The sequence below is a fragment of the Spermophilus citellus genome (genome assembly GCF_964194105.1).
Source record: "Spermophilus citellus genome assembly, chromosome: 3".
Classification (NCBI taxonomy): domain Eukaryota; kingdom Metazoa; phylum Chordata; class Mammalia; order Rodentia; family Sciuridae; genus Spermophilus; species Spermophilus citellus.
Genome location: NC_138184.1, coordinates 32890267 through 32905008, shown reverse-complemented (window position 1 = coordinate 32905008; position 14742 = coordinate 32890267). Strand labels below are relative to the sequence as shown.

The 14742-nt window shown below is 36.7% G+C and overlaps 1 protein-coding gene across 8 annotated transcripts in view; it reads left to right on the top strand.

The window, feature by feature from the left end:
* The window catches only part of RBMS3 (RNA binding motif single stranded interacting protein 3), a gene marked incomplete at its 3' end in the record, with an annotated part of 671965 nt that overhangs the window by 411218 nt on the left and 246005 nt on the right, over positions 1-14742 (top strand). For all 8 annotated transcript variants that reach the window (XM_081285615.1, XM_081285621.1, XM_081285618.1 and 5 more), the window contains exon 5: positions 5934-6091. In XM_081285615.1, the coding sequence (XP_081141741.1) occupies positions 5934-6091 (158 nt within the window). The remainder of the gene's footprint in view (positions 1-5933; positions 6092-14742) is intronic.

Sequence of the window (14742 nt, the reverse complement as noted above, 5' to 3'; positions counted from 1 at the left end):
TCTAAGTATCATACTCTAGGCAGAAACTACAAAAATAATTACCCCGTTCTCCCTCCCATCCCCTCCCACTTCTCTCCCTGATCTAGAGTTCGTATATTCCTCTCATGCTCCCTCTCCTTTGCCCACTATGAATCAGCCTCCTTATATCAAAGAAAACATTTGGCATTTGGTTTTTGGGGATTGGCTAACTTTACTTAGCATTATCTTCTACATGTATGAAGACACGAATTGGTGTGAATATACTATGTATACAACCAGGGGTATGAAAAATTGTGTTCTATATATGTAATAAGAATTGTAATACATTCCACTGTAGTATATAAATAAAAAAAATTTAAAAAAAGAAAATACAAAAATATTCTGCATCTGTTCTCTATTTATATGTGCTATGATGATTATTCTTAATGAAGTTAGTAATGTATCATAGTGAACCTATGACTACATTTATGCTATTTCCTTAGTTGCATAGTTTAAAGGAAGATCATGGTCATTATCAATAAATCAGGTGACAACTATCCATCCCAGAGCTCACACAAGGTGGATAAAAATAGAGGTTCTGGAGCCCCTTTAGAGCAGTGAATTAGACTGAGGAAGTGTATGATTGCTTACAATATTGAGTAGTTCTCTATAGTTTTGGGGCCAAGAGTACAAAAGCATATACCTTTGTAATATTATAATATAGGAAAATAAACTGTAGAGAGATCTCAATATCATAAAATTTTAATTTAGCATTTTCTCATGAGAGAAACCACCCCATCAGGGCTGATACCTGATGATATTCAGATGGAGGTCATGAGGGACATGTGGAGGGAGGACTCAAGGAAAGCCAGGAGCCCAGTGTGGCTCCCTGTTCCAGCCCCACAGGTGACTCAAGATCAGTCCTGAAGATTCTAGGGACCCCTTTAATTATTTACAGTTCACATCCATTTGGGATTGTTCAGATGGTCTAGAAATGAAAGCAAGCCCCAGCCTTCAAGCATAATGCACTGGAGCAGTGGCCCAGGCTGTCAGGAGCACAGGTCGCGTTTCACAATGAGAACTCTGCTGTTTCTTCTCCAGAATTAAACCCTCTGATTGAACTTGACCTTGGACATGACCTCTCACTGCCAATGTCATGTTCACATTGTATGGGGAATAATTAAAAGCTTCTACTTAAAAATGTATTTCTTAGGAATATTGTTCTTACTGTTGTTTGGGAAGGAAAAACTGACAGTGTTTCTCTAGAACTCCATCACTATGCAGAGCTAGCAAAGAGAAATCACATCTGTCTTGCTGTGGACACATATGGTAACTAAACTTCTCTTAGCAAATGAGAAAGAAACAGGGTGTGTTTACCAGGCACCATTTGAGGGTGCCACTTCTTGGCAGGGATTCTTCCTCTTCCATTTGATCTTCAATGTATTTCCTAGTATGTTTTATTTAGAAGCATTCATTTTAGGATAAAGCTATGCATCTCACTTCACCTGGTCAAAGGCAGTATCTTTGTGGCCAGGGAATGCAGAAGTCTCAGTATGAAGTCAGAGGTGAATATTTGTCTTTATTTTAATTGTTAATTGTCATACAGTTTGATAACACATGCATTCATATAAAAAATATCAAAATAAGCAAGAAAACTACTGCCAATAATAAAGTTGTATACAATAAAATAAAATAAGTCATATGTGTAAATAAAATGGAAAGTAAAAATATAAGGATATATTGTATTTAAAAGTTTATTCCAGGTAAGTCTTAAATTCTACTGTCAACTAAATTCAAGACTAATACTGCATTTCAAAGGACAGAATTACTTAATAACACTGCACAAAGTCTTATTCTTTCTTCGAATACAAATTAAGGAATGACCCCATCCAATGCTATATTGTTGCTCTGAATACAAATTAAGTAATTGGTCTTGTTTGAATTTGGAATCAAAAAATAGCCTACTGGGCAATCCCTTATGTATTAAGCTCTGTATGTTTATGGTACATCTTTGAGTCACTGCAACGAATTCAGCACATAGGGAATTAGGAAATGGATTTGAATAAGGATAAAGTAATGTAGTACTGCCTAGGGACAATGACAAAATCTGCATAGCATTCAGGGACCCTGGGGTAGGTTGCTTGTGATTATTTAGCTTCATCAAAGGCAAAGGGGTGCAGAATATGGGACAAATTCCAACCCATTCATGGGACTGCCATGTGTTGTGGTCCCTCCTTGGTGTGTTCTGATTAATGCAGGATTTTCCAAGCAAATATTTTTCATGGAACTTGAGCAGATCTTGATGTGTAGGACTCAGAAATCATACCCCCCCCCCGACAAAAGTTATTCCCTTTTCTCAGTTCTTTCTCAATTCTGATTCTTCTCGGTTGGGGGAAAAATACAACTCAGTCTGGTGCTAATATGCTTCTAACACCTCTCTTAATTAAGAATCCCCTTTGTAACAGAGAGAGAAAGAGAGTTAACCAGGAGTCTCAAAGCCTTCTGCAAACAAACAGTTTCTTGCTATAATTTAATAACACTAATTCATTTGCTGTTCTTCTAGTAACCTTCTATTTATGGCAAGTGATGCTGGCTTTTAAGTTATGGTAGCAACATACAGTTATGTTTTTAAATGAGTTTATTTAAGCCCTACAGGTATGTTGATTTAGAGAAAACTTTTAAATAAATAGTACATGACAGGCAAAACATTTCTAAGATGTGATATGCAAATGATTGAAGCTTGGTTTGTAACAGTGGGTTGGTAGAAAATACCCTGAGCTGGAAGATAGGAAACTTTGTCACATCTAATTCTAACTCTCTCACTAATTATCAGATTGTCCTTGGGCAAGATGACGAATCTTTCATGCCTCCATCTCCTCATTAGCCAATAAATATTGTGAAATTTGCCAAACTACATTTGAAGTGATGATGTGAAGATTAAAATTGATGGATAGTGAAAAACTATAAAAGTTGAAAGTTTTATGTACATAAGGTTTATTATTATGTATCTGAAACATCACTTTTTTTTTCTTTTTTATTACTCAAGTGCCTGCCCTCAAAAAAAAAATGCCCCACAACTATTTAGGAAAAGATAATATTATCTTTTAAATTTTAAAGATAATATTATCTCTGTTTCTAAGATCATGAAATTTACTGGTGGTAGTGATAGTGGCTAGTGTGGGGGTGGAGAGAATGATCTCATGAGTACAGTTAGTTCTACATATATACCATTCCAAAATATTAATCTGTAATTGTTTTTTAAATAAAGAATATATGTTCACTTTTACCCCGGTGCAGTGGCACACACCTGTTAATCCCAGGAGCTTCTGAGGCTGAGGCAGGGGGATCATGAGTTCAAAATCATCCTCAGCAAAAGCAAGGTACTAAGCAACTCAGTGAGATCCTGTCTCTAAATAAAATACAACAAACGGCTGGGGATGTGGCTCAGTGGTCGAGTGCCCTGAGTTCAATCCCAAGTACCGAAAAACAAAAAGGAGTATATATTTAGTTTACTATTTTACATGGTGACAAACAGCTTGAAAGTAAATTATGTTTAAAAAATGAACCCAATAATAGATCTTACTCATCTTAAGGCTTAATTAAAATATTATGACCTATCTAAATATTTAGAGGTATTAAAAATAATGGTATTTTGTTTTGTACCAAAATTGTTTTCGAACCTGAATAAAATATTTGGAATCTTGTTTTTTGTACTTTTTCACTACATTTGAAATAGCAAATTTTCTATTAGTATGATATCATCTCATCCCAAAAGATATTTTATTATTACTTAATGCCATTTCCTATAGACTTCAGAGTTTCTTTTCCCAATTTAAATATCTTATTGATACTTGAATTTAGTTGTTGTTTGTTTAAAATATAATGATCCAATTAAATGTCTGATACATTTTTATATTAATGATTAATCATGTCATCATGGCTGTCTTGTGTTTTGACAATACAACTAAGTTTCAACATATGTCCAATTAAATTTGAAATCATTCACATATAAATTAGAGAATATTCATTCATTGAATACTAGCAATTGTGATTTATTTCCCCATTCTATTAAGCAAAGCTTATTTAAGCAGTATTGCTGCTGAATTAGAAATGATAGACATCATGATTTTATTTGTATAGAAATATTCATGCTTGGTCTAGGACAGCAACTCTCAAACTTGAGCAGCTATCAAAATCACCTGGAAGGCTTGTCAAAACCCAGTTTTTTGACTCTCACTTAGATTTCTGGTTCAGTAATTCTAGGTAGGGCCCGAGAATTTGTATTTCTAACAAACTCCCAGGTGAAGCTAAGGGGGATGCTATGGTTCTGCGACCACACTGTGAGACCCTCTGGTCTAGCAGAAGGCAATAGCAGAGTGAAGAAGCCATGGCTGGATGATAGGCCAAGATATCTGCCCTGGCTTTGAAACTTGTAATCTGTGCAATGTGGACAACTTAGGGATAGATTTTTATCATCCATAAAATGGTAATTTATTTGTTGAGACTATTGAGTGAAATAATGATCATAAGTGCTAAGAACAATACCTCAAAGGCAAACTCAATAACTAGAGGTGATGATAATTAGACTGCAAATAGTAACAATAGTGGCTAGAAAACAATCCAGTAGCCCCATGCCCCCTCTGTTGTAACACTTTCTTGGGTTTTAATTATTTGTGGTCAACTACAGTCTAAAAAATAGTAAATTGAAAATTCTATAATTAAGTTCATAATAATTAATAAAGTTTAAAGTGCAATCACAATGAAATCTTTTTGCTATCCTGCGTTGTCCTGTCTCTCTGTCCAGTATATCCATGCTGTATATGCTGCTCACTCTCATTAGTGGCTGTCTCAGTTATCAGATCAGCTTTGGCAATATTTAGTAGTTTGTTCTACTAAATAATGGCCTCTGTGCATAAGAATGAGTAGTGATGCTGATAATTTGGATATATCAAAAAGAAGCTGTAAAATGCTTTATTTATTTGAAAAAATGAAAGATTATAACTTAAGAAAAATAAATCCTATGATGATGTTGCATAGACCTAGAATAAGAATAAATATTTTATCCATGAATCCAAGAATTTTTGAAGAAAGAAATAGAAATTCATTGCTAATTTTGGTATTGTACTTCAAACTACAAAAAGGAAGGTGAGCCTCAGGGTTATACACAATTACATATAAGAGGAAAGGAGGAGTAGGAGAAAAATTATATAAATGGAAGAAACGATTTATAGTAGAGGGGATGGAGAGAGAGAAGGGGAGGGGAGGGGAGGGGAGGGGTGAGGGGACAGTGGAGAATGGGATAGACAGCAGAATACATCAGTCACTAGAAAGGCAATTTGTAAATCAATGGAAATGTAACTGATGTGACACAGCAATCTGTATACAGGGTAAAAATGGGAGTTCATAACCCACTTGAATCAATCTGTGAAATATGGTATATTAAGAACTATGTAATGTTTTGAACAACCAACAATAAAATAATAAAAAAAAAAAAAGTTAAGCCAGAGTTTAGGCTGGAAATGTGCTTCAGTGGTAAAGCACTTGTCTGGCATGTTTGAGGCCCAAAGTTTTATCCTCTGCAACACCAAAAAAAAAAAAAAAAAAAGGAAAAATATTAAATTATAGAGTTCAATGACATCTGTGGCTTCAGGCATCCCTTGGTGGATTGGTGGTCTTAGAATAAATCCCCTGTGGATAAGGAAGGGCTACACTATTCCTATTTACCTTAGTTCAATCATTCCTTTTTTCTGAGGATACAGAGAGAGCTTGACTTTCAATGATGACATTATTTCTATGAAAAACTTTCTGCACAAAAAAGGGACTTCAGTAAAAAATAAATAGTACTCCTGATGAAAGCACTTTCAAGAGTAGATTGGAGATTAGAATCTAGATTGCAGTTTAAGCAGAGATCTCTTCACTTGGAAATGATTCTTAATATTCAGAACTTACTGCATTTGTTTCTTTCCTTCCCTTAGCAACAAGAACAAGATCCAACAAATCTGTACATCTCGAATCTCCCCATTTCTATGGATGAGCAGGAGCTTGAGAATATGCTGAAGCCCTTCGGACATGTCATCTCCACAAGAATACTGAGAGATGCTAATGGAGTCAGCAGAGGTGTTGGCTTTGCCAGGTAAAACGCTCACTCTGTATGTACCCTGTCTTTCCTCATTGTTCCTTTTAATTCCAATCCTTTCTAACATTAGGGCTTTAAGCAATAGAATATGTAAAATCAGATTTTGAAAAGTAGCTTATCAAATCTGTGGGTCTCTCTGTGTCTTTGGTTACACAAAAATACACTGGGCTTAATGAAATATATACATAGAATGTGCTTATGTAACTGGAGTCATAATGATATGTATACCCAGTTCCCAGTCTTCTCTATGTATTTAGATCAACCAAATCAGATGGTGCCAATTCCGGTCAGGTATCATAGATGCCCAGTTTGTAAAGTGTACAAACCCTTTGAATGTTTTTACACTGATTTATGTAGAAGAGAGGTGTTGGATTTCTCAGTTAGGAGAAGAGAGAAGAGAGGAAATATTTAGAGAAACACCAATTGTTGGGAAGTCCCAAGGAACCCAGAAATAAAAGGTAAGGTCAAGGAGGTATTTGCATTTAAGAGGCACCGGCTGTGTGTTTTTGATATTTTTGGCAGAACAGGAAAAAAAAATTGTATTTCTTTCATTGTTGGAAAAGAAAGAGCAGTTTTCATTTTAAGTCGAAGGGAATGTTTACAAAAGAGGATCTCAGCCAGAAACGAAGTTAAAATGATCATACCTGCTGCGCTTTCATGAAAAACAAAGCCAAAGAAACCACAAGGAAAAAGAAAATGCTGAATGACAAAAAGGAAAATTAAAATCAGCATCTCCATGGCTTGGTGTGTTTCTGTATGTGTCTCCAACTGACTTCATAGGGATGGGTATTCTGTGCCATCAGGAATCTGGGATGTTGCAGACAGATGTGTCCACCTAGGGTGCACTCCGCCATCACTGGCAGAACCATTGCAAACCAAGCTCAAGGCCACATTGGAAGATAACAAATGTAATGAAAATGTTAATTGATCTCTGACGTGACTTGAGCTCATGGGCCATATCTCAGAATTCTTTTTATTTTTGTTGATGTTCTACATGTAGTAGACCAGTAGATGTATGCTAGGGATGTGTGCTTGAAGGTTAGAAGAAAGATAAGCAGAATGAAGCTCTCCCAAAGTGAATATATGTAGAAGCATTCAGGCTTCCAGAATACCGATGACTGTTAACTTCATAGTAGAGACAGAGTAAATGACACTCTTGGGTCTCTTGAGTTTTGCCAGTGTAGTCATTTTTGGATAGTGTACAACTTTCTCTCAGAGGCTAGTGCAATGTGGGAGTTCACCAAGTGACTGCTATGTTTGGTTTTACACAGCATGCACATTCCTTTGGTTCTTCCCCCATCGCCTGCCCTCCCAAAACTCTCTAATAAATCAGTTTCTCCTTTACTTCAGCTGAGAAATAAATGCATTTCAAATTCACCAAGAGAATACATTTTCTAACATCCATTGTGATTTTTTTTCTCTTTTTTGGGTACAACGCATAATAGTTTGCTTGGGCTGTCATAACAAAATACTGCAGACTGAATAGCTTAAATAGCAATTTTATTTTCTCATGATTCTGGAGGTTGGATGTCAGAGGTCAAGATATCTTCAGGGTTGCTTTCTTGAAAAGCCTACTCTGATTTGCCAATGGCTGGCTGTCTTTCCCCCATATGCATATGGTCTTCCTTCTGTACATATCTTCTTCTAAGGGTACAGTCACACAGAATGGGGCCTCATTTGAACTGAATTTCCTCTTTAAAGGTCCTGTCTCCAGATACATTCACATTCTGAGATACTGAGTGTTAGAACTTGAGGGTGGTGCAACTCAAACTGTAACACAAAGATTGAGAATTTATTTCTCTCTTTTTTTAGTTTGTTCTAATTTGTTATACATGACAGTAGAATGCATTTTGATTATGTCATACATAAATGAGTATAATTTCTCTTTCATCTAGTTGTACATGATGTACAGTCATATATGTCATATATGCATGTATGGTATTAATGTCCAATTCATTCTACCATCCTTCCTACTCCCATACACTCATATGTCCTCCCCTCCCTTCACTCCCCTCTGCCTAATCCAAAGTACCTCTATTCTTCCATAACCCCCCAACCAACACAAACACACACTTAATTGTGGATTAATATTCACATATTAGAGAAAACATTCGGTCTTTTCTTTCATTTTTTGTGTTGTCTTATTTTTCTTAGCATGATATTCTCCAGCTCCATTCATTTACTGATAAATGCCATAATTTCTTTCTTTTTGAAGACTAATATTCCATATTGTATGTATACCACATTTTCTTTATCCATTCATCTGTTAAAAGACATGTAGGTGGGTTCCATAGTTTAGCTATTATGAGTTGTGCTGCTATAAACATTGATGTGGCTGTATCATTGTGGTATGCTGATTTTTAGTCCTTTGGATATAAACCAAGGAGTCATCAGATAGCTGGGTCAAACAGTGGTTCCATTCCAGGTTTCCTAAGGAATCCTCATACTGCTTGCTTTCCATAGAGGGTGCACCAATTTGCAGTCCCACCAGCAATGTCTGAGTGTACCTTTTCCCCCACATCCTCGCCAACATTCATTGTTGTTTGTATTCTTGATAACTGCCATTCTGACTACAGTGAGATGAAATCTTAGAGTAGTTTTGATTTGCATTTCTCTAATTACTAGAGATGTGCATTTACTTCTCTTATGCCAATCTTTGCTGTACAACTTGACTTTGCTTTAAGTGAAGCTTGTTCTTATAAAGTCCAGAGCCAAGTAATATATGACATGAGATCAAAGCAGAAATCATGGTGTATGATGTCATGAAAAGAGTAAAACATACAAAGTTATTTTTCTTTAGGAATGGAAGAAGGGTGGAAATATTAAGTTGATATTCTATCCCTGTTCTGGAGGTAGCCTCTTTCTCCTCCAGTGTATTTTGCATATAGAAGTCACAGAGAGCCCTTAAAAATTAAAATCTGATTATGTCAGGGTCCTGATGACAGTGCTTCAATTCAGCCTGGGTGATGTCATTTGCAACCTTTCCACATCATGCCTGGCCTCACTCACATCTCAACTCTTAGGTATCCACTTGAACGTTTTTATTCGAAGAGTACTTCATTGGCCTCTAACCCCAGAGTGCAAACAGCATTAGTTGCCTTTGTTACAGCTCATATAAAATTTTTGCTTGTTTATCTTTCTCAAAAATCTATCATAGTTACAATGAATTTGCTGTTTAATTTCGTCTTCACCCACTGGATTGCTTATGTGATTCTTTAAGTCAGATTTCCTTTTTCATTGTTGGATGGATGGATGGACAGGTAGGTGGGTGGTGGATTTCATAATTACCATTCTATCAAGTTCCTGAATAGAGAAGCTGAAAGGAGCTTTGGAGATGAATTATCTGTCACATTCCTCTACTGAAACTTAGAACTCTGTGCTCTAAATCATGGATTTCCCAATTGCAGAAAGTGGCAAGTGGATTGAAAAGGAAAACGTAGGTTCAAGTCACACCAATGATTTCTTAGGCCTTAGAAATGAAAAGGAAAATGTGGGTCTGCTCCTCTCTCTTGTAAAAAGTCAGGAAATTGACAAGATGAGTATTTCATTCACCATGCATCTTCGCCTGTAAATTCAGAGCAGCAAGATCTCATATGATTAACCTAACTTGATGAAGTGAGAGAATAATTTTAGCTCTACCCTATGTAGATAGATCTGCCCAAATTCCTACTTCATCGACATTTGTTCTGCATTTTCTGTAACAAAACTATTGTTTAACTAAGTTGATTTTTTCACAACCTAATCCTTACACAGTGCTACTTCCCTTTATGATCCCTTTCCTTTTATACTCAGTCCTTCTCATCTAAAACTTAACCTCTGAACCACAAACCAGACAAGATGATTTAAGTCTTGATTTTTCTCGATTGTCTCCAGGATGGTACCTAGCAAGTGAGAGAAGTTACTGACTTTCTTGCAGATGTCTTGGGACGGTAGTTCTTCAAGGATGGTTCTCAGATCAGCAGTTTCAGTATTATCTGAGGACTTTTTAGAAAATTTTTCATCACTGATCTCCTGAAGCACCAGCCTGGTGATAGGGTGGACAATAATAGTATTCACAAATACTTCAGGTAGTGGTGCTGCTTGTGGAAATTTGAGGAACATTGCCTTAGCTCATTAGAACCTATTGTCTTGATCATATGGGAGGTCTGAAAAAAATCTCAGATTGTCGAGCCTTACTCTTGGAGTTTCCAATGCAGTAGGTGTGGGGTGCCACCCAATTATTGAATTTCTAATAAGTTTCTGGGTGATGCTGCCACTGCTGATACGGGACTCAGACTTTGAGAACTGTTGCTCCATGGTCACCAGTTCTGCCAATGGAAGTGCTTCCTATTGATGGCTCTATCGTACCACAAGTCACTTTCTCAGAATGTTCCACTCGTGACTCTGTCTCCTGTCCCATTCCTCGGGGCTAGAGACCATGCTTTATTCTTCATTATATCTTTCCTAGGACCTAGAGTGTTTTCTCACATACAACTGGTCTTCAGTAAATTATTGATGGTTAAATGAACTCTCTTTAAGTTTCTCTTTTTGTTTGTTTTGACTATAGAAAAATGAAGAATAAAAGGAGAGAAAATCATGGACGTGAATAGAGAAGGCAGAATATCAAATACCATCAACATATGATGCCAATGATTAGCCAATTCTAAGCCAGGGAGTACTAGAATGTTAGAGAAAACTACAGTGGCATCAGCTCAACTTGTACTGGTTGATAACTTTCTTCCTCTAAATATTCACAGTGCCACATTATTAGAAGAATATGTTTATTCATTTGGGAGAACGGCTAGCCTATAAATGGGTCTAGTAAATTATTGTACGTGTCTATTGAATTTATGATTATCACAATTGATAAAACCTGAATCATTCTTTCAGCAGGCTTCCTTTTGAATGTTACCATTGGTCACTTCTCACCACCAGATGTGGTCCTTCATTCATGTACCAGAGATCCTGAAATTACTTTGACTGGAAAGAAAACCCCCCATTATTATTTTACTTCCAAGCTATACACTAGTCTTGTTTGATTACCATCTCTTCAAAGTAAAAGGAGAATCTTCATTTTATATTTAAAATACTGAACTTCAAAGCATCAATTTGAATGCCAGTTGGGCACAGAGACGGCACAATTACAGGCTTTTCAAGGTTCCAGAAGCACTAGATAGTGTCTGAAATGACATTTTATTTTTATGGGTTTTTTTTTCTTTTTCTTTTTTTCTCTCACTCTCTTGTAACTTAAAACAATATGGTAAGATACACCATTCTCCAGGCAGCAATTTACGGCCAAGTCATAAACCTCTAAAAACAGAAGTTTATGGTGGGAATGCTGACAGTGGGCCCCACTCCTGCAGCGCCAGTGGGTGCCAGCAGACTACCTGGCCTGTGAGGGTGAGGAGCGGGGTGTAAATCAGCCAGAGTCTGCAGAGACATGAGTGTATGTTCATGTTATCCATTTCCCATTCCTAGCAACATGAGACCATTTGTCCAGCAAAAATCACACTGAAAGAGCCTTATGAGAGGCCAGTAAAGAATGACCCAGGGTGGAGAAGGGATGGGAGTGAGCATTCACATTTAATCCAGCTTCAACATCTGGAAACATAGAACCTCTTTAAGAAATGCATTTACTGTCCCCTGGTGAGCTAAAGAGCGTGAGAGACCACTGAACACAGAGACCTTTGTGTTTTGTAGGGGATTTTTTTCCCCCTCTTCAGTACACTTAATTTGATTCTCATGGAGCTTTGTTTAAACGACTTTTAACATATGGGTGGTCTTGTGTTCCACATCTCCCTCTGACCCAGCAAGTTTTCTTAAAAAAAAAAAAAATCACTGCAGTTCTTCTTTCTTTTCACTAAATAAAAGAATTAATGGTGGTTACAGGCAGACTGATGCTAGCATGATTATTATGATTATTAAAAATCGGTAGAAAAACCAGGTTCAAATAGTTTTTGCATTTTCTATTAATATCTTTGAATATCATTAACATTTTTCGACATGCCATCTATTGCCTAATACTTCTTGGCCCTGTCTTCTCCCACTTCCAGAAACATAATGAGAACACTGAATCAGAAAAAGCATAATAAAAATATAGGAATTTTTAAAATTATTAAACAAATACCAAATGGTAGGTAAATATATGATTTTTTAAGGGGATCATATCTATCAAATTCTGTTTTTATTGTTTGGATTGTATCTACCTTGAGTCCATTATTGTGTTAAAAATTCCTCTCTTGCAGTTTGGCAGTTCTTTTCCCATTACTATCTCAAACACATAGATCCAGGAAATCAAATGTGACCAAAGAAAATCTCTCAAGTGTAAATTTGGTGATTAGCAATCTCCAAACTACAGCTGTGTTTGCAAAACAGGTTACCTTTGTATTTGCTGAGGTTGAAAAGGATAAGACCATGTTTCTTTCTTTCTTCCCTATTTTTTCCCCCTTTGGAATTTTAATCCCTCTTTTAGTTGCCTGCAGATGCAATATGCAGGAGAGGATGCTCCAGGTACCCCCTTCAGCTCCTTCTTCTTTGTTTTCTGTGTGCCTCTTTTTACTTTCACTTATTTCTTCTCATTACCTGTTTGTCTTTCTATTTCCATCAGAAAGCCATGACCATGCCTGGGGAAAGCAAAACATCCTCTTTCTTACTCAGAGCCCTGGATTTCAAAACCCAAACCAACCATCCAGCCTGAGTTAAATAGTATTAAATAATTTGTTATTCTGAAATAATCTAGACTCAAGTCTTTTTTTTTTAGAGTGAGAGAGGAGAGAGAGAGAGAGAGAGAGAGAGAGAGAGAGAGAGAGAGAGAGAGAGAGAGAGAGAGAGAGAGAGAATTTTTAATATTTTATTTTTTAGTTCTCGGCGGACACAACATCTTTGTTGGTATGTGGTGCTGAGGATCGAACCCGGGCCGCACGACGCATACCAGGCGAGCGCGCTACCGCTTGAGCCACATCCCCAGCCCTCAAGTCTTTTTCTGGAGAAGGGGAGCAACATATATTCATTGCTTTTTTATTTTAAATTGGACATATCTATGTTCCAAAAATTTTCCTTTGTGGAATGAGAAGAAAGTTCTGAAAAATCATTTACCCAGATGAGACTGAATTTTATAAACTGAATTTCCAGATTGAAAATCTTGGCCATTCAACATGCTCAGGACCTGCAGGGTCTCTGTGCCCTGTACCTCTTCTAAGCACTAAGCATGGAAGGAACTTTTGGAGAATCCAGAGGCTATGAGGGTTTAAGACAAGTAGACTGCTTCTGGCCCATAGAGAAGAATGATTTGGAAATATAGCCCAATATCTTTCAGATTGTAAGTTTGATTTAGCTTCTGTAGTATGTTTCCTACGTGCTCACTTTTCTGTGAGTTGGTGCGACCCATTTGTTCTCTACATTTCTGTGATTAAGAACATAGTTCTTTCAGAGATTGAAAATATCTTAGATAATGACTTAGTTCAGTACCTCTTACCAGATTTTGGGCCAATTATTTAAATACCCTGAGCCTTTTCCTGATACATAAAATGCACTTATTTCTTCACTCATTTATTTGTCATCCAATAAATATGTCTTGGTCCCTTCTAAATGCCAGTAACTGTTCTAGATACAGCAATACAGAGATGTACACAAAGAGAAAATATCTGCTTTCATGAAATTATGTTCTGTTGGATTAGGGAGATGTCAATAAATTTATAATGAACAAATAATCAAATATCAAATAATACTTTGAAATTATAGTATTGAATAATATTGAATAATTACAAAATCAAAATAAAACAGGGCTTTCACAAAATCAAAGGACAGTGATACAGCATATGGGACGAGGATCAGGCACAGGAAAGCCCCCTAAATAGGGAATATTTAAAGTGATATTAAGCTGATAAGAAGGCACCAATCATGACAATTGCTTGTGGGCAGGGACGGGAAAAGAGCAATCTTGGCAAAGAGGAAAGAACGTAAGCCATCTTAGGTGGGGTCAGGTTTGGCATGTTTGGGAAACAGAAAAGAAAAAAAGTTGTTAAACCATGGAACAAGAGAAAGATGTATTATGGATAATAACATCTAGAGACAAAATATGCCCATCCCTTGAAGAGATTTAAATCTCTTAAATGGTTTTAAAACAACCTTTAAAAAATAATCTCTGTTCTAAGGGCATTCAATGGTAGGTACCTAACTTGGTGTAGGACTTTCTAGTTCATCTCAGTTTCACTTTTTAAATTTAATTTTCTTCCATTTATTTAACCAAAACTCCTTTTGAAAACATTGACCTGTGGCTAAATTTACATTATTGTGCATCTAGGTGTGGGTGCTGCACGGAGTAGTGAATTAATCTAAATGCCAGAAATAGTTTCCAGATTGAGTGAAGGAAAAATGTTTTCTTACATGTTTATTGAAATACACAGCCTCTAAGGATATCATTTGTTCCTTCATTGTTGATAGAGGACCAAAGCAGGGTGTGGGAAGGAAGTAAAAGTTCACTCCAGATGATACATCTAAAGAGATTGGAACATGAGAAGTATGGGCAGAGTTAAGAGACGTCAACAGAGAACAGGAGGGTGCACTTACCACTCACAGGGCTGAAGGGGTGGGTAGAGGACTTCCAAAGCCCCATGGGAGCCAGAGCATTGGAGGAGGAACTGACTGAAAGAACTGTAGCCAGGGAGAAA